This window comes from Magnolia sinica, chromosome 10, assembly GCF_029962835.1.
Source record: "Magnolia sinica isolate HGM2019 chromosome 10, MsV1, whole genome shotgun sequence".
Taxonomy (NCBI): Eukaryota; Viridiplantae; Streptophyta; class Magnoliopsida; order Magnoliales; family Magnoliaceae; genus Magnolia; species Magnolia sinica.
This window is the reverse complement of record NC_080582.1, coordinates 5,977,303-5,999,091: the sequence shown is the minus strand read 5'-3', so window position 1 is coordinate 5,999,091 and position 21,789 is coordinate 5,977,303. Positions and strand designations below refer to the sequence as shown.

General features: G+C 39.1%; 2 protein-coding genes across 2 annotated transcripts in view; both read left to right on the top strand.

Annotated features, from left to right (window-relative positions):
• LOC131257644 (disease resistance protein RPM1-like) overlaps positions 1–20,776 on the top strand; it is a 33,566-nt gene extending 12,790 nt beyond the window's left edge. Inside the window, exon 2 of the mRNA XM_058258424.1 lies at positions 20,613–20,776. The gene's annotated coding sequence lies outside the window, so the exon portion shown is untranslated. The remainder of the gene's footprint in view (positions 1–20,612) is intronic.
• On the top strand, positions 8,730–19,595 carry LOC131257643 (disease resistance protein RPM1-like). Its single transcript, XM_058258423.1, has 2 exons — positions 8,730–8,772; positions 16,676–19,595. Exon 2 carries the CDS (start codon positions 16,830–16,832, stop codon positions 19,593–19,595), a length of 2,766 nt encoding a protein of 921 aa, XP_058114406.1. The 5' UTR covers positions 8,730–8,772; positions 16,676–16,829.
• Positions 20,777–21,789: the final 1,013 nt, after the last annotated feature.

Genomic DNA, 21,789 nt, shown 5'->3' with positions numbered 1-21,789 from the left:
AGTAAAACAAAACAGGCCTGAGCTCAGCCATTATGATTATGTATGGCACAAGCCTGAGTGAGCTGTTTATTGAGTATGCCTCATCATCCAATACGGCAGAAATACCCTTGAAATCCTAAATGGGCTGAGGGTAGCCAGGTTGTCGGGGTCTTCAACAAAGCCCAAGTCCAACCGGTTATTAAATGTGCTTGGCTTTTAGGCCCAGGCCAGTCGTGTTAGGCCTAGTATTCCAGCCCAAGTAGGGGTGTTAATAGGCATCGAGACCAACGGGATAGCTGAATTCACCCTGTCCGATTTTAATGGGCCCAAGTGCTATATTTTGGATACGTTGATAATTCCAGTTAGGTTCAGGTGTCAGCTTTTGGACCGGTTAAAAGTGGACTTTAGTTGAGCTCAGGTCACCTCATGTGATGGACCTAGTTAAAAGTAGGACGGGCCATGTTTAGTCGGGTACAAGTCAGGTCCGATGGTGTTCTATAGTACATTTAGATATTTATTTAATGGGTTTTGCTAACGTATGGTACACCTCCACATGGATGTTAACTTCCCAAAATCTTTTAAATGGCGCCTTGGGTGATCTATCATCAATCCAAACCGCTCATTCATTCATACAACTATGAGCAAGACATGGTGTAAAAAAACGTGCCCATTGTCACCGTGACGTAAGCTTTCAATTAATAGCATGAAAATGGATAGTCATGATTGATTAGAAAAAACAAAATAGGTCCAATTATTATCTTGAAACATATACTAGATTAATCTCACTTTGTATTTATTATAATTCCAAAGTAACACTATGATTTGATGGTTCTAATCATGTGATTTATGCTCATAAATAATGGACGGTGGTAACAAATTAGTCTCATTTAAAGGGTTTGGATAGTCCTATCAGTGTGATTCTTGGACACGGTGACACAAGATGAACATGATGAGGTCGATCACCATCTTCCTCAAAGATAACTACTCCGAATTCATGGAGCTTCTCTGAACTCCTCACATAGACTTCTCGAATCTACGAGGAATAAAAATAGAAATAATTTTAAAATATATGAAAGAAACTTCTTGAATAATTGATGACTGAAATAAATGAGCCTACAACCCTTTGATTAGGGATACCAAGACCTGGAAAAAGTTTAAGAATTAAACTATAACTAAAATTTCCTAAAATTCGCAACTTATTATAAATAGTAAATTTACACACGTTATTCTCTTAATTTTTCTAAACACTTTTCATGTTGTACACAACTCATAAAGCCCAATGGATGAATAGTTATATTTAAACTAAAACTTATTAAAAATAGTAAAAATAGAAATAAACATGGAATTTGACCGTCGTTCTGATGGAATCTCGCAAATTCGGCGTGAGTAACCTGGCTATGCCTGGTTGGTTGGCTAAAGTAGCTCATCCTACCCTAAAATCATATATGGCACGTCGAGTAACTCATTTTGGTTTGCGAGATATGCCTGTTTTAAGGTTCTGACAGTCTTGATGACTTTTGTCGTTGATCGGGCCTTTTCTGATCCATCTTGGTTGTGAAACTGTCTGCAACCTGCTCTACATTAGGTCCACTTGATCTTTGGATATTAAGAGAACATCCTGGTTCAGCCAAATAGGACACTTACTATTTTTGGCCGAAAACCATGGGCACTAGTAGACATCACAATTGTCTATAAATAATAAGTTTACTATTTATAGTATGTGATTTCTGAGAGTTTTAGTTGTAGTTTGATTATGAAACTTCTCTCATACCTTAGTATCCCTATTTAAAGGGTTGTGAACTCATTTATTTCATTCATCAATCAAATTACTAATTTTATAGAATTTATTTTCTATTTTCATTGCTTTTTCCTTATTAATTCAAAAAGTCTCTGTGAGAAGTTTGGAGAAGTTTCTGGAGTTAGAGTAGAATTTATTTTCCATTTTCCTTGTTTTTTCTTACTGGATTCATGAAGTCTTTGTAATGAGTCTAGAGAAGCTTCGTGGATTCAGAGTAGTTATCCTTGAGGAAGATGGTGATCGACCTCATCACATTCATCCTTGCGTCAAAAGCCAGATCCAAATACCTGATAGGTACCTAAACCTGATTGGCTCGAGTCTGGTTAGTCAAGAACTAGATATGGACCCAAAGGGACATGGGCTTGATAAGACCATAACCTGATTATCCCGCGCATGAGTACTATAGGACCGGATCTAAACTTGAAATGTGGATAGCATTAACCTAAGCCCAACCTGGAGAGAGCTAGGCCCAAAAGCCTGATGGGCCATCCCAGCTAACAACCCTACGATCATGGTATCTTGACCACTGATGCACCATCTACTGTGATCTTGATCCCTCTTTGCCCTTGACTTGCTCCTAACATGCATGTAGATGTCCTCGGATGGCATCTAAAGTACCATTACAGAAGGTATGCCCACACTTAGATAGTTTTGTGATGGTGGTCCACAGGGCTCATGTGCCCATAGTCGAAGTTGAAAATGTCCTCCCAAGGTTAAAGACACTGATCCACATATAATAACTGAAAAATCCTTCGAGTCGCCTCGATCGTCACTCGTACAGTCGTACTGGTTAAAAACCTATAGTGGTGGGAATTTAATCTAGCTGCAAGCTGCATGAACGTAAAGATTAGATCCTACGGATGCCATAATGCAATTATTGAAGCATATGGGACCCAGGTAAAAGATCAGTCGGTGGCATAACATGAAAGAGATAACGAGGGGTTTGTTTCGTTCACAAACCAACAGGTAAGGCATAAAATGATTTGGAAAAATGGATGGCCAGTGTGGATATACAACACATTCATCAAGGTGGGCTCATGATCAGAGCTTATCTAAACTCAGTGTTACCGGACCTGACTGAATCTGCTCCCCAGTGGCTTCCGCTGGAAACGTAATAAGTTAAAAAAGTTAAAATAGAAAAATATAATTTTTTACCTGAAAATCCCTCACCAATGACAGTTTTTCAAAAGATACTTTCCGCTCTCATATTTACCCAAATATAGCCCTTAAGAGGAGATTCAAACCCGACAAGATAATAAAGAAAGAAAGCAAGAATCCTGTTAGGCGCATATGTGTGTAAAATAAGGTCATGTGCACAGCCCACGCGTTCCAACGTTGTTCATATATGTGAGATCTAATCTATCCATCATGTTAGTCTGACCTTGTAAATGTTTTCCCAGCAAGAAAATATAGTTTATTGAAAACATTTGAATGAGTTGGAGAAAAATTTCATCCATGTCCTTGTACAACCGTTGAAAGCATGTTGAGGGCTAAGATTTTTTGGATCAATCTTATATTTGTGTTTTCCCTTTATTTAGGTATGTGTGATCTGATAAATAGGTTGGATGACAAATAAAACATTATAGGCTAAGAAGTTTTCAACAATAGGAATTCTATCCCTACTGCTATATGTGATTTGGTCCACTTAGCTTTGGATTTGCATTTTTTTGAGCTCATGCCATCAAATAACAAGAAAATTGTATGGCCGATGTAGGTAGATAACATACATCACATGGGACCCACAAAACTTGGGCCACGTCACACCATATGACTATACCTGTGGCAATTCGCACAGCAGGGCAAGACTCTCTTATAAAATTTAAAATAAATAAATAAATATTTATTTTTTCGCACAGCACTGCAATTAGTGGCCCTGGCTGGCATTCACGTCTTCCACCACATATGGATGGTTGGTCTAGCTCATTTAATGTTTAATACCATCTTCAAAGAGAGTATAATAGACCCCACCAAAGGCCAAGAACTACAAAGCAGCGATTGCAATTCAAACAAGAAAACGCATGATGTTACATGGAGAGAACCATTTTTTATTTTTATTTTTACTTTTGGCCCAACAATGGTACCCGTGGTGCGCATATTTCAGGAACCCAAACCATTGATCTAGTGGCCACACACGAGAAAGGTCATACCTTGATATCTCTCCTATCAAATGATCCTAGCTGTTTAATGAAAATAGGCAATGACAACCAATGGTCCACATTTAATGGCACCCAGTCTCACATTGCATGGTTAAGTCGTCAAATGGGTGAGATTCTTGGGTTAAGTGATGCACCATCCTATTATGATCCCTGACTATCCATATGTACCCTTGACTTGCACCATCCAGTTATGATCCCTGATGATACATATGCGCCCTTGAGTTGCACCTGATCATGTGTTCTGAGCAGTGATACCATCCATGAATGTGTGTCCACTTGAACAGCTTTGTTCCGGTGGTCTACAGGACTGCTGTGCTCATACATTATGGTGGAAACTATCCAACAGGGCCAAAGACCGCATGCAATGTCAGAAAATTTCAGGCCTTTGGATGACCTCGATACCCGGACAGGTAATCAAGCTGCATCAAACCAAGACAATTAATTATTATAAGATGGGGACCCAAGAAAGATCAGTCACTGGCCAACGCAGTTTGGCTGGTTACCCTAGCACCAGCCAGCTAGCTTGTGTTAAGGCTGTATCAACGACACCGTGATGTATGTGTTTTATCCACACATTCTATTCATTTTAAGCCAGAAGCCGAAAACTGAGGTAGATCCAGAGCTCCAGTAGACCACACCAAGGAAACAGCGAAGATCGAACGCTTACATGTAACTTTGATCTCCTTTGAACCGTTCGCACAACTCAGAGCTCGAGGAGCGTCGGTGCTTGTCTTCGCACGACACGTACCTACAGCATGTCAGCAAATTTTGCGGATCCCATCATGAGGTATGTGTTATATCCAAACCGTCCATCCATTTTGTGAGCTTGTCTTAAGGCTTGAGACAAAAAATAAGACAGATCTAAATATACAGTGGACCACACCAAAAAAAGCAGCGGGAGATTGAACGTCTACCATTGAAACGCTTTTGAGGTCACAGAAGTTTTGGATAAACATGAAATTTGTTTTCCTATTTATACAGGTATTTATAAACCTATGAACAGATTGGATGGAAAATAATCATTGTAATAGGCCCTACGAATATTTTAACAGTGAAAATCATTATTCCCGCTGCTATTTTTGGTGTGTGGTAAATTATAATTAATTTTTTGTATAATAAATACATCATTGTGAGGCTTACGTAATTTTGATCTCCTTTGAATCGTGCGTATAAACCAGACATCGAGGAGCGTCTGCGCTCATCATACGCATCTACAGCAGATATCGAGCTGGTGTGTGGTACACCAGCCAATCGGCTTCCCATCTTCACACGACACGACACGTATCTACACAAGCTATATTGCCGGTGTGTGTTACAGCTGCCAATCCACCTCCATATATAGCTCTAGGTCAGTCAACATCGCCCAGCACACCCATAGTGCAATTATTGAAAGACGTGGGATCCACTGTAACGCTTTATCAAAGGATATAGATCCCAGGAAAAAGAACGATATGGGTCCACCATGGTGCATTATTGAGGGCTTGAGATCCGACCGTGACTTGGCCCTGACGGTAAGGTTCACACCAACATATGAATTGAATATCCATGCAGTCCAGCTGTTTTTTCATATTATTTTAGGACATGATTTTAAAATGATGTAGATGTAAATTTCAAGTGGACTGACCACACGAAACAGCAGTCATTGAACACCCACCGTTAAAAACTTCCTATTGTCCAGCTCAATGTTTATTGAGCATCAAACCGATTGATAAGGAAACACACACATGGACAAAACTAAAAACAAATATCAGATTGATCCAAAACTTTTATGACTCATGAAAGGTTTTTAAAATTCAATATTCACAGTTTCCTATAGTGTGGTCCACCTGAAATTTTTATCAGCTTCATTTGTAGAAAATGGTCTAAAATAAGTTGGAAAAACATGTGAACAATATGGATATATAATTCATCCATCAAAGTAGGCCTTACAGTCAGGTCTCACTCACATCGCTGGTACCGGGGCATGCAGGCAAGTGGCGCTCTTGAGATCCTCCGAAGTGCCTCGTCTCAAGAGTCACGAACATGGGATCTAACAAAAGGGGGCGCGGATCTCCTTCCTTAGCTGATGTGTTGACCCAAAGTTCTACGTACCCCCTACACTATTCACCCATTTTTCGAAATCATTTTAATGCATGGCCCTAAAATATGACAGATTCAAAGCTCCAGTGGATCACATTGTAGGAAGCAAATGGGGATTGAATGATCACTAGTGAAAACTTTTTGAGGGTTATCAGAAGTCTACAATCAAGCTAATATTTGTATTTTTCCTTCATCCAAACTTATGTGACCTAATCAACAGGTAGGTTGGATATGGATGATAAGCATTATAGTGGGGCCTAGGAATTTTTAAATGGTGAGACTTCAATCATTATTGTGTTCTATGGCCTTGTCCAGATGAGATTTAAATCTATCAATATTTTCTTATGGCTAATAGTGTTAGATGAGCTAACAAAAAATGGATGGACAGTAGGTATAAAGCATGTATCATTGTGGGGCCAGCGGGGCTTTGACACCAGCTAATTGGAAGGTGTAGGGGTAGAGTTGGGCACAGGACAACGGGATTTGGCAGACTTGACTCATCCAACTTGTTTAGACTTGAACCCGGGGCCAGTCGATCCAAACCAAGTAAACTTCGTCTAATCCAAACTCAAACTGAGTCAAGTTCAGGTCACACAGTGACTTAACTCGACTCAACCTGAAATCTAACTCGGTACTAACTTGACTCGATTTGAAATCCAGCTTGTTAGTATAAAAAGAAAAAACACAGATTTGACATTACAGATTTATGATACCATGTAGCTGACGGAGAGTTTTTAATTCTGGCATGTGCATTTAGGTTCTAAGCTGTGATTTCAACTTGCAAATATCCACCGCACTCGAACCGGCTTTGTGTTGACTCGACCCGACTCGGTACCTATGATTGAGTCAGACTCGGTTCGAGTTAGTCAAGGCTAGACCCAAATTCGGATCAGGCCAGGCATGCCGAACTTGGTACCGAGTCAATTGAGTTCGAGTTAGGTCTGTTTCAAAATAGGGTCAAGTCGGGTCAGCCCTAACTTGTCCCACTCGACTCGATGCCCAGCTATATGCAGTGGTCAGCAGCCAAACCATCGGGATAATACATTAGTGGTGTTACCCTTACCCTAGTGCCCACCTTAATGCTGTCTGTCGGTTTCTCCAGCCAGTTTAGGACGTTTTGTCAAAAATTAAGCATTTCCAAATCCCAGCTGGACCAGACCATAGGAAACAGTGGTGATTGAACTTACACCAAAAAAAAACTTCCTAAGGCCCATAATAACGCCCACCGTAATATTTCCTTTCCATCTAACCCGTTGATAATTTCAACCAAATCTGGATGAAGGGAAAATATAAATATCATCTTGATACAAAACGTTTGTGGCCATGAAAATCTTTTAATGGCCATTCACCACTGTTTCCGGTTGTATGCTCCAACTGAAATTTGGATTTTCGTTATTTTTGGGATCACACCCTAGAATGATATGGGAAAACAGACGGACAACATAGATGTACCAAAAAACTCATCAAGTTGGGCCCTACATTAGGGTAACACCTAATCCACTCCCACTGGCAAAACATCATAAATTAATATTTGATTAGTCACCTATGAGTCCCACCGTGATGTATGGGTTTTATCTACACCGTCCATTTATTTTTTCAGATAATTTTAAGACAGGAACCCAAATATTGATGGATTCAAAGCTCTAAGTGGATCACACAGTGGAGATTGAACTCCCCACCATTAAAAACTTTATGTGAGCGGCCAAAGTTTTAGATCAAACTGATATTGATGTTTTCTATTCATCCGTGTCTATATAACCTTACAAATAGGTTGGATGACAAACAAATATTAATGTGGCCCTTTAAGAAAACTTGAACAGTGAGTTTCACTATCTCTTTCTGCTTCCATGGTGCGGTCCACTTAAAGCGTCCAAAGCGTGCCAGGATGCAATTCACTTCCATCTGCAGAAGCTACATTAGTGCAATTATTGAAAGATCTGCCATTGCGCGTTACTGAAGGGCATGGGATCCAAGAAAAGAGAAGGATATGGGTCCACCAAAGCGCGTTATCGAAGAATATGTGATCCGAGAAAAAGGACTCGGATCGGCAGTGTCCGTGGTGTGTTGATGCAAAGTTCTATGGTCCCACCACGATGTATGAGTTATATCAACACCGTCCATTCGTTTCCTGAGATTATTTTATGGAATGAGCCCAAAAATGAGGTAGGTCCAAAGCTCAAGCGGAACACACCATATGAAGCAGTGAAGATAAACAGCCACCGTTGATTCTTTCCTGGGGGCACCGTGATGTTTATTTACCATCTAACCTGTTCATAAGGTCAGATGGGCTCAGATAAATGGAAAACACAAATATCAGATTGATCCAAAACTTCTACGGCCCTCAAGAAGTTTTGGATGATGGGAATTCAATCCCCACTGTGTGGCCTACTTTAAATTTGGATCTGCCTCATTATTATTTTTTTTTGGTTCATACCCTAAAATGAGCTATAAAAATGGATGGAAGGCGTGGATAAAACATTACATCACAGTGTGCCCAGAGCTTTGGCACGCAGGGGCAGCAGGCAATCATACTACTCGTGTGCGAAGGAGTGCATAGAAAACGGCTCCTTTTCCTTTCCTTACTGGTCTTCCAAATTCCAACCGTCCTGAAAAAATAAAAAGACGAAGAAGAAGGAAGAAGGAAGAAGCAAATACGGGAGAGACGCTGATCGTGTTGTTTCCTTATTTGTATTTATTAGGAGAGATGGGAAGTGAGACGATGATGTGGAGTTTTTCTTGAAATCGATCTGTCATTTACAGGTAATTGGCCTCGCAATACATGTGATTCAATTTATACATCATAATATTCGAGTGTTTATTGTATACACAATCATTATGTGGGATCCTTTAATCAACCAATGATCTATTCCTGTTGAAATTGAATGATTTTGACGGCATACAGAGCTGAAGATCTCATCATGATCATTTCATAAATTAAGATAGCTATCTCTCTTCGGCATATGCATTTTAATACTGCAGCTTTCCTGTTATGCATACGTAAACAACATGCATGCACTTTCTCAATAGTTTACTTTATCCAAGAAGTAGATCAAGCCTTCGATCAACCAATATTCGTCAAATCTTATCATGAAAGCTAATCTTTACACACACAGGGGAAATGGTTCTATGCGGTCGAGCTCATGGGAACTACCCATGAGGTCGAGCTATGTGGGCCCACCATGATGTGTGCCGAACATCTACCATATCTGTCAGATACAGAATTTCACGGTGGGTCTCTTTCTTAAAAATCAAGTCAATCCATGACTAGTGTGGACCACACCATATACAAAAGTAAAGAGGGGTTTTCCTCCCTTTAAAACATTCATAATCATCTGTTGGGCCACCGAGGTGTGGTTCACAAATCCAGCCCATCCATTATGTGTGTCTCACTTGGAAGAAGGGTCAGACCAAGTTTCAAACACATCCAAATTTTAGGTGGGCCCCACCAAGTGCTTTTATATGTTTTAGGCATGTCTTCACGTAATTTTAGATGTTATGGCCTATCGGAGTTCCTTATATGGTTGATTTTTGGGATATCCCATCATTTAAAGGGGACTCATCAAATGCACGGTGTTGATGTTCGACACGCATCATGATGGGGCCCACAAGGCTCAACCCCATGGGAAGTTCCCATGAGGCCGACCTGGTAGAACCATTTCCGGGGGGGGGGGGTGTTCCATGCGGTCGAGCTCATGGGAACTTCCCAAGAGGTCGAGCTATGTGGGCCCCACCGTGATGTGTGTCGATCATCTATCCCATTAGTCACTTGCACCATTCCATGGTGAGCAAGGGTTAAAAAACAAGTCAACCATGACTTTAGTGGGCCACACCACATATAACAGTTGAGAGGAGTTACCCTCCCATTAAAACATTCATAAACATTTATTGGGCCCATTGAGATGTGGTTCACAGATCCAGAACATCCATTGTGTGTGGTCCACTTGGATGAAGGGTCAGACCAAATTTCAGCCACACCAAAACTCAGGTGGGCCCCACCAAGAACTTTTATATGTTTGTCTTCACATGGTTTTAGACGGTATGGCCCACCTGACTTCCGGATATGGCTGATTTTTGGGTTGATTGATTTGAGACATATGGATGCCAGTGGACAATTTCTATGTGCATGCATATGGAGCTTCACGCTCTATAGAAGTATTAAATAACTTCTTCATTTCCCTTTAGGATGGGCGAAGCAGAAGCATCTCTAAGTCCAACACGAGCCAAGACATGTAACCCATCCTAAGATAAACCTGGATTAGGACTGGGATAGGTTGGTATAGCATCTAAACATTGAGACCAACGAATTTTAAGAAACCATTTGGATGGACTTGTTAAAAGGAGTGTTTTCAAGAGGAGTGGTTTCAAGCCTGCTTTTTTGACCAACTTGACAAAAAAAAATCAAAAAAAAAAAAACAGTGTTATGGTGATGTGCAATATCTCGGTTTCATGAGTGCACTAGAGAATTAACTTAATTTTCATAGAAAGCGGCCCTATTTCCACACTCATATAGGTGAGAGTTTATCAATGGTGTTTCTCTAACAACTTTTCATCCCTCCTTAAGTCAATGATATAAATTCATCTAGGGATATACCCAACCTCGAGATGTTACAGAAATTTGCATTACTAATAATCACAGAAAGGGACTCAGAAAAATATTTTCTCCTATGTATGTAATATTTTCTCCTAACTATATAACGTTGTTCAACCAATGAATCACATAGAAACTTTTCTTTTTTATAAAACCAAATTCTTGAAATATCTAATTCTCATGTTTGGTTATTATTTTTAATGATTTAAGTCTCATCTCTTAATTTTTTTTTAAACATTTTCTCTACCTAGAACCTTTGTTAAAGGATTTGCAATATGATCATTGGATTATATAAAGTTCATAGTTATTACACCATTATTTAGTAATTGTCGCACATAACAATGCTTCGGGATGATTTTTCAATATTTTTCATTGTAACACTTGTTATTAGCTTTCCCTATAGTAGGCGAGTTATGACAGTGAGTGAATATAGGTGGTACTGGTTTCACCCAAAAAGGTATATTGATTATTAAGGTTTTAATCCATTTTGTCTTATCACCAACTGCTGTCAAGGCAACCAGCTCAAATTTCATAGTGGATTGGGCCATATAAATCTTCTTATTTCTTATTTTTTTTCATAAAACAACTTTGTCTACTATTGAAAATAAAACTACCAGAAGATTTAGAATCATTTGATCTTAAATTTTGATCAATGTTGCTGTAACTTTTAATTACTATTGAAAATCTTTGATAACAAAGACCCAAGTCATAAGTCCTTTTAAGATATCCAAGGACTCTATATATTGTATTATAATGCATGTTACTCAGATCTACTTTACTTATAACAGATGCAATATCTATTCTAATACACAGTTTTTAGCATAGGCTAGACTACTAATGATGTTAGCATATTCTGTCAAAGATATTCCTTCACTAGTATTATCACGCCTCGAAAATCGACACTTGAGAACAGAGACCCCGGTCCTAAGTTTCCGGGTGTGAATCAAACAAAAATGCACGTGTGACCTCGTTCAGATTCACATTCCTTTTACATACAAGCAATCAGATTAACACAATTCAAATTAGTGGATCCAAAGCGAGGTAGAGATAGTAAAATTAATAAATATAAAGAAGACCATTAAAGTACAATTGAAAAGTGGTGTCCACCCAAATGAGGATTATACAAGCCACAATATACATACCCAAGATGGTTAAAGTGTAAAGTTTTCGATTTACGCCCAATCCTACAAAATATAACGGTGGTGCCACAAGTCGATCTAAGCCTACTCGTCTGAGGTCTCACTAGTACCTTTATCAATTATATGCCTGGTTGGTGCTTTAAAACACCGTCCTAGGTGGGAGTGAATAACTAACTCAGTGGTTCCATTAGTTCTAAGTTACACATGTTATTAACCTAATCAGAACATATAATGATAAAACAAGAAATCAATTAATTCCTAAATACTCTTGTTAAATGCACATATGAAGATATGACAAGATGCATGCTCTTTTCAAACAACACTTCCTCCTAAGCGACTTCAACACCTATTTCGCATATGCCAATACTTCCTCACAGGTGACCCAACGCCAAATCGCAAGTCTTATCTAATGTAATGCGGTGAATACACATGTTAGTTGAATAGTTATTAGGTTTCATTCATCCAACATATTAGGGAAACTAAAGTACCCTCATTTTATCGTGATCTCAATTGAATCATTAGGATCGGGGCGGCTGAAACAACTCTTTACCTATGTCCATTTATCCATATTTGGGTTTACCACCCAGACAATAACTCCCCAATCAATGTGAAACTAACACTGACCAGACCAACTAGCCCCACCGATCTCACATCAAGGATCCGGATGACATAGTTCGGACGCATAGGGTTAAGTAGCCCATCGACGGGTGGTGGACGCCCACAAATGATATAAGAGTTGTCACCCAAACACAAATGTGGAGTGGTCGTGGCATCATTACAGTTTGATGTACTTGGCTCATATTCTCGGTTGCTCATTGGTTACTATGGAGAGGCTCATCACCCCAGTGTAGGCCAACAGATCGAACACGGTATCCCATACTACCATGTCCGACTCATGAGTCATGCGGATCGTACCCCTAACAGTTATAAGTAGACTCATTTAATGGGAATAGAGGTATCCTAGATTCTATTTATCATTGTCATACATTGTGAACACACATGATCAGTTGACTATTGGGTTAATTCGATTGACTTAGAGAACTCCAGCGCAACTAGCATTAGGTGCTAGCATCCCATGTAGTTCAGCTACTGTCGGTTGTCCGTGTTCGACCCAAGTCAACCGAACAAGTCTAAGATAGCCGACCTAGCTTGGGCCCCCAATTAAATTGGTGATTAGCTGACTGACCCAACATCGTAGGCAATTCTAATGTCACTATAAACGTAGCTACTCATCATGTGATCATTGTAAGGTTTCATAAGAATCATAGATTCAACAACCCAAACACTTGGGTATTTCATCAAACATGTGAGCTTCAATAGAGTAATACATTCACTGGAGCATTTTATTAAACACGTGAGCATCAATAAATCAACACATTCAATCTAGAATTTGATCAAACATGTAAGCATATCATTAGAATAACAAGTTTAATCACTTAGGCATTCTATCAAACATGTGAGCATGCATAGACAAGCAATGACACACATTACAATCAAACACAAAATACGAACATACTAGCTACTTACAAATCATTCACCACAAGAAATCATTAATTAAGACCCTCAAGGGTTGATAAATGGAAACCTAGGCGTAATGGTCCGCAGCTTTGTAATAATTCACCTAACTCAAAGTGCTCATAGGATTAGGAATTTGGGAAAAAATGATTCCCATATATACCAATTTAGAAGTAATTAGGTAAGATTCATGCAATTTAATCTAAAAAAGTTTAGGTTGAAAAATAGGGTTTGTTTCTTACCTCTCGATCGTGAGTGGGATGGATTCGATGGAGGAGAACGTCGAAGTTAGGACTTGATTGAAGGGAATCCATCAAGAACACTCTAAGATCTCCCTCTTTAACTCTTTCTCTCTCTCTCTCTTTTTCTTTCATTCTTAGAAAAAATTCGTATGGAGAGATGGAGTGCCCAAATGAAGCCTTTATATAGTTTCAGAAGTTGTACAAATGGCCCCAAGGGCTAGGTTTTTATTATACTAGTGTTATGGGAGAGTGTTTCTAACTTGTAAGGCCCATTATAGGGTGTACATGTCGATATACACCATATGATAGTTAGTCCTAATGATGATCTACGTATGGATATGATCGGCCTGTATTTGGATGCGCTGATCAACGGGTGTGATCAGAAGTCTGTTCGACTGATGGTCGATTGGGGTCGCGGCTAAATGGATATGTGTGGAAAAATATCTTTAATCGGTACCCCGACTTTCGCTATGACTCGACGATTCAAAAGTTACAACTTCATGAAAGAACAAAGTAGCTAGTTTCACTTAAGCTCCAGATTTTCATCTAAGGTATTCGCACAACCCAAGTACTCACCTTACGAGTCAAAGTTAAACGATCCGAGAGACGATCTCGGCTCGATGACCCGTGATGAACATCAAGCCCACAAAGACGAATGTATTTCTATAACCTCAGGTTTAATGGCCCACTAACGAGCGGTCTAGATCTTGTTTGGATAATCAGGGCATTTCTAGAATGAATGTAGCGCCCTGGAAATCGGGGGTCGCGCATCCGCTCGACTCCCGAGTTCCTGAGAGTCACCATTAATAGATAATCATTAACAACGATTCGATCATAATAACCCTAAACTATTGATTCTTAGGCTAAAGAAGTAACTGAATTAATTTGGTTTGTTAATTAAGATCTGACCTTTAGTTACCTCAGCTTTTGGCAGGCTTTTATTTAGTTACAGTCATCTCGATTAGTCAGTGATAGGTCAGCTATATTTGGACCCTACGTGAACAAATTCCAAGGCTAAGCTCGGTGTTTAAGTGATCAGGCGGATTCGTTAACTTCTTACAATTGATTAATCAGATTTGTACGGTGTTTTACTGGTACCACCCGCTTATAGGCTCACTCTGAGCATCAAGGGCCAATAAGCGACAATGTAGCCTAGTCATATTGAAGGTTTTCAAGGGTTTTTGGAAATTCAAAATATTGAAAATCTGGGATGTTACAAGTATTCTATTTTAGCTTTTTATTAAGATCAAAAGAAATGTAAGCTGGTGTATACTATAGCAGTTATATATGTATAACGAATCTACTTTACTTACTACTAATGATGCTGGCATATTTAGCTAGAGATTTTCCTTCACTAGTATTATATTTTAGCTTTATATTAAAGTCAAATGAAATGCAAGCTGGTGTATATTATAGTGGTTATATATATATATATATATATATATCTTCTTTCAATTTATCATTTAAGAAAATAATTTTAGGATTTATTCGGTGAATTAAAACAAAAGCCATTGTTAGTTATTATTATTTAATCCAACTAAATAACCTGCTTTATCCCTACCTTCTTCATAAGATATATGGAAACCAAATTCTTGCATATGTCTGGCATGTGAAAGACATTTGCCATGACAATAGTTTTTCCAGAGATAAAAACTAATTCAACCTTTCTATGTCCGATCAAGTTTACAGTAACAACATTCCCCATTTAAAACATTTTTAATGAAGAAACCTCTTCAGAGCTCTTGAACCATGTGCGATTGTAACACACGTGTGTGCTAGTAGCTATGACTATCCACCAACAATTGCAAGGATCAATATGAATATATTCACCTATGCAACTATAGTCATTATTTTACTTCTTCTTGTTATTTATTTATTTATTTATTGGATTTGCCTAAGGTACATGTGTTGGTTTCTTTTTACGTTTAGAGCATTCTCTCATGAAATGACCTAATTTTCCACAAAACATAGCAATAAGATGATTTGTCCTTTTTTGTTTTTGTTCTTTTTCTTAAGTTTGGACTTCTTTTTTTAAACAAATTTCAATTTGTCTTCAGGTTATTTGATTTCTTTTATTGATTTTGGCTATATTGCTTATTTACTAATAAAACTTTAGATATATCTTCTTTCTTGCCTTCTATTTTATCTTAGAGCCTTGCCTCTTCCTTGATTAAAAGACAAATGGCTAGTTGCTCCATCAAGAGTTCTTTTATTTTATATTTTATGTCGTAAGAAATTTCAAAATCCTTCAAAAAAGCAACAATTTATCATTCACAGCTGCTACTTGGAAGAATTTGTTTAACTTAATTCATTAAGATATAATTTCATGGGCTATGAGATCAAACTCATTCACCTATTATACCATAAATTTCTCATCTACCATCTAGAATGAAAGTATCCACTTATGTTAGATTTCTTCACGTCCACATCTTAGGTTTTGTACTTCTACTTTAGGGCTTTTCAGATTTTAGCTGAGTTATCATAATCTCATATAACTAGTTTGACATTGCACGAAGAATATAGTTCTTCCATATAACTGGTTCGAAACTGTTCAAAATTTAAAAGATTGGCTAACCATTATGAATTTAAAACACTACATAATCGTCAGCCGTTGTGAATTTTAAATTACCCGCTCTTTTATTTTTCTTTTGAAGTACACTAGCAGGATGGTCTCGGGCTGGTCCGAGACAACCCATTTGCCACCCTAGCTTTTGCAAGTCGACCGGAACCCAGCCTACTGGATCAGGAAGGCTCCTTCGGTACCAATACCTAACAAGGAAAAGCAGAAGCAACCAAAGGAGAAGAGGAAAATATATAATTTTGTTCTACCTCTCTTTTATAATTATTTGCATGAGTCTTATGAGTATAGAAATTTCATAAAAGTACGACATTATATATATCACTCAGAAATTCCATTATCTTCACCGGAAACTTGTAATGAAGACCAAGAAAGCTACCATTCAAATCCAAAGAAATCCTTTAAAGAAATTTCTTATCATCATCGAATTAAGTCATAAGCTGTAAAAACTAATTAAATTTCTTATTTGTCATAAAGCCCAGCTTAGCTTAAGCTCACAAGCTGCATCTCTGTTTCCTTTGGCTCCCCACAATGGATTTGGGAAAAAGATCCTAAAATGCAAAAAAGATCCTAAATGGTTTTTTTTTTTTTTTCTTTACAGTAATCGTAGTGCAGAATAAAGGAAGGAGTGAAGAAAGAAAAACGTAAGGAGAGGTTAAAGTAAGAGGTGGAGGAATTAGAGTTCTCTCCATCCAAACTACAAAAGCAGGAGAAGTTTTCGTTGATTCTGTGGGAAGTGAAACGAAAGCCTAGCAATGGCCGAGGCTGTTCTTTCCTTTTTCGTTCAAAAATTGGGTGAGCAACTAGTCCATGAAGTGGAGCTCCTCACTGGAGTTTGCGATGACGTTGTGTGGATCAAGGATGAGCTCCAAAGCATGAGAGCCATATTAAAGGACGCCGATCAAAGAGGGGAGAGGGATAAAGGTGTAGAGGCTTGGATTACCCAAGTGAGGCACTTGGTCTTCAATGCCGAAGATGCAGTTGATGAGTTCATGATCCGAACCGAGTCACAACGCCGTCTTCGGAATGGACCGGTGGGATGCCTTGTCTTTCATGCCTGCTTCATCAAGCACTTGATAGTTCAACACCAATTTGGTACTCAAATTCAAAATATTAGGAAGGAGGTGAAGGAGATTCAAGAAAGAAGCGCTCGGTACAGGTTTCAGGATGCATATCAGGAAGGGAGCAGTTCAAATGCTACAGATTCTGGCAATCGAGATCCTGGAGTTGCTGCTCCTTGGTTCGAAGAAGCAGACATCGTGGGGCTCAAGAATGACACCATGAAACTCGAGAAATTGTTGCTGGAAAAAGAGGAGACACAACAGCGGACTGTCATCTCCATTGTGGGGATGGGCGGTTCGGGAAAGACGACTCTTGCAAAGAAAATCTACAAAACAGCAAAGACAAGTTTTGATTGTCATGCATGGATTTATGTGTCTCAATCATTCCAAAAGAAGGATATCTTGAAGCGCATGCTTGAAGGATTTTATGAGAGTAGGAAGGAGGCGGCTCCAAATCATGGGGAGACAATGGATGAGACAAACATAGCGAAGATGATCAACGACTACTTGCAAGGAAAAAGGTACGCTCTGTTCCTTGATGATATATGGGATGCTAGTGTTTGGGAAGCTGTCAAATATGCTTTGCCTCGTGAGGGTGGAAGCAAGATCATCTTCACCACTCGCAGTGAAAATGTAGCACATCCTGTTGATGAGAATTGGTATATACACAAAGTGAAGCCATTATCTCATGAATTGTCTTGGGAACTCTTCCAAAAAAAGGCATTTATGAAGCAAGACACTCAGGGAACTTGCCCGCCACACTTAGTCGAAGTGGGAAATGCCATGGTCAAAAGATGCAAAGGGTTACCACTCGCCATTGTGGTAATTGGTGGCCTCATGTCAAAGAAGAGCACTGATCCAGCTGAATGGAATGATGTGTTTGAAAATCTTGATTCGGAACTGAAAGACAATGAAGATCTTGCAAGATTAAATCGAGTCCTGTTAACGAGTTACAATTATTTACCTTTTCACCTCAAATATTGTTTCTTGTATTGTGGTCTATTTCCCGAGGATTATGTGATTAAGAGAAAGAAGCTGATTCGCATGTGGGTGGCCGAGGGCTTCATTGAGGAACATCCACGGAAGACACCTGAAGAAGTTTCAAGTAATTACTTTGCTCAGCTCATTGATAGGAACCTGCTCCAACCTGTCATTGATGAGAGAAAAGGGGAATTGAAAGCATGTCAAGTGCATGACCTCATGCGTGACATTGCTATTCACATGTTTAAGAAGGAACAATTCGCAGAGATCCTAACAAATCGAAGAAATAATTTTGGAGAAGTGCAGCGTCGGTTGGCCATCCAAAACACTGCAATTGATATTCCAGGAAGCATGCCTGAATTGAATCCTCGGTCACTTCTTCTATTTAACGACCAGGAATTTCCCTCTTCCTCGTTCTGTAGAATGTTTTCAAAATTCAAATTATTGAGGGTATTAGATCTAGAAGGCACTAAAATAAAGATTTTGCCGAATGAAGTTGGAGGGTTGATTCACTTACGGTATTTGAGCTTGAGGAGGACACAGATTGAGGAACTCCCTGTTTCATTGCAAAGACTGCACAACCTACAGACGCTGGACGTTAGAGATTCCCACTTGAAAGGTTTACCCACTGGAATAGAGATGCTTACGAAATTGAGGCATCTTAATTTGAAGAAATATTCTGACCATAGAGAAGTCTATAAGATGCCTAAGCGAACAGCCAGTTTAAGCAATCTCCAAACACTATCAGGTGCATCAGTTGACAGTGGCTTTTCGAGAGAGTTGGGTTACTTAACCCAACTAAAGAAATTATCAATTGGAAAAGTAAAAGGGGAAGATTGTAGACAACTATGCGATTCCATTAGTCAGTTGAAATGGTTGCGATCTCTTCAAATAGAGTGCCCGGGCATAGATGAAGAAGTCGATTTACAAGAATTGTCGCAGCCTCCACAGTACCTTGAGAAACTTTCTTTGGTAGGTGCGATGAAAGAGTTTCCCCAATGGATTGGTTCACACAACTGTCTCCGGAACATACAACTGTCGTTTAGCCAATTTAAGGAAGATCCACTCATTGCCCTTGAACAGTTACCCAATCTGGTTTCCCTGCGTCTCAATAATGCTTATATAGGGAAGCAGATTTATTGCACGTCTGTCGGATTTCCGAAGCTCAAAAGCATGGCATTCATAGGTATGAAAGATTTGGAAGAGTGGAGTAGAATAGAGGAGGGTACAATGAAATCTCTGCAGCATCTGTTTATCGTCAGTTGTCCAAAACTAAAGATGCTCCCGGATGGCTTTCAGCACCTCGCTGCCATCCAATATCTATATTTACGTGACATGTCAGAAGAATTCATTGAGAGGGTAAGGAGAGGCGGAGATGACTATCTTAAAGTGCGTCACATCCCTCACATTAATACAATTAGTAGAGATAGTGATGGGAAATACATATATGAATCACTCTCGGATAGAGAAAAGAACTGATAGCGTCATCCATGCGGGTTGTACTGTCTTCGCAAGGAGGTACAACAATCAACAGCTGTAAGTGGATACTTGATCCACCGAGGTGTGTGGATCCCCATACTGTGGGGACTACGGTGATGTATTATCCTTAAATCCCCACCGTCCATCCGTTTTTCAGGTCATTTTAAGGCATGTTACCAAAAATGAAGTAGATCTTAGGTGGATCACACCACAAGAAGTTGATTGAATTCCCAACATTAAATGCTTCTTGGGGCCACCAGAATGTTTATTTACCATCCAACTTATTGATAAGGTCACAAAAATCTAGATAAAGGTGACACAAAAATATCAACTCATTCAAAACTTTTGTGACTCATACCAAGTTTTTAATGGTCAATCACCACTGTTTCCTGTAGTGTGGTCCACTTGACATTTTGATCTACTTAATTTTTAGGATCTTTACTTAAAATGGGTTGGCAAAACGGATGGATGGCATGGATGAAGAGGAAAACACAAATATAAGCTTGATCCAAAAGTACTGTGGGGCATATATGTTTCACTTGAGCTTTTGAATTCTTAATTTTTTTTGGCTTATACTTAAAAAAAATTGAGTTTACAAAATGGATGGACGGCGTGGATATAAAACATATACTTTACCGTGGGCCACACAGCTCCCAAGCGGTGTTGGGGTCACCCCCAATCCACAAAGATCATTTGGTTTTTTGTTAAGTTGAATGTGGACCACTGCTCTATTTCCTTCTTGACTGCCAAGTTCTACCAGGCAGATTTGAGGACTCAGATTGTTTAATCTAAGAGATTGCAGGGATCCCATTCATGATCTAGTGCATTAGATTAAAAGACGTTTTCCATTTTATTTTATTTTTTTGGGGTCCCCGTTGAGAAATGGACCCAACTTCGATGGATTAAAAGACGCTTTTTAAAAATAAATAAAATTTAATTTTAATTTTAATTTTTAAACATAATAAAGTTCTTTTTACCCCAGCTGAGTTGTATATGGTTTTATGTTCAATGGATAAGGAGGTGGTTGATTTCATTGTACTCTTGGAGCGTCTTCAAGGCTACCACCGTTCGCAAGGTTAGGAGGATGCAATGGCGTGGAGGGAGGAAAAGTCCAGTCAATTTTCTGTCCGATCTTTTTATGGGTTGCTATTTCAGTTATCATCACAGAGAGCTTGCATAACACCGCTGCTCCTAAGGTATTGGCTTTCACTTGGCAAGTGAGTAGGAATAGGTGCTCAGAGACTGAGGGCTTGTTCCTAGCAAGGCATGACAGTGAGATTTGGAAAAAGTAAAAAGAAGTAGAAAGTAGGGTATTGTGATGGTTGGCTTTGTTCGCTAGGGTTTTTAGAATAAAATTAGAGTGGTCTTTGTATTATTTTCTAGTGCAAGTGATGTATTTTGGGATGGGCTTCTAGTTTAGAAGCTCTTGACAGGTGTTTCTTTCTTTCTTGATTTGGGCTGACATTATTGTTTATATATGTGTGTCTGTGTGTGGTGTTTTTCTAATAAAATTCCAGTACTTGTCAAAAGAAAATGTTCCAAAAAGTTTCTTATGCAGTTGTCTAAGGAATATAATCTTTTATGAATATCATGATGAAAGGATGACATATTGCAAGGTTAAACAGGCTAGAATTGTATGGGATCATGGGCCATACAGGGTCCATGGATACTTTTTTTTTTGGACGCATGGACCTCAATTCAGGCCATATTTAATGTGGTTATCATTACCAACTAGGACATTCACCAAATCTGCACATCAGGTGGTGTATCCATGGGACCACAACATGTGCGTAACATGTGGACCACAACATGTGCAGATTTAGAATGGACAGAGTCTACAGTACACCTAGCTCCATGGGGCCACAAGACATGATCATCATCAGGTCACTTGAAGTCAAGAACATAGAGATCAACACCTGGACAATGATCGTGTGGACCCTACATTTGCTGGGAAGGTGACACATGGGCGCAGCTTAGAACGGGATAATAATTTTCCTCCCTTATCTCAATTGTCTGGTTCCGGAATACAGATCAAATGGCTAGGAATAGGATTGTTTAATCAAAGAGAGTACTGCTAGGAAATACCCCATTCATGTTGGGGAATATTGTAGGGGTTCATCATATCAATGGTCTGAACCACCAACTGATGGGCCTAACTTGCAAACACCATAAAAGAATTCTCTTTTTTCTTTTC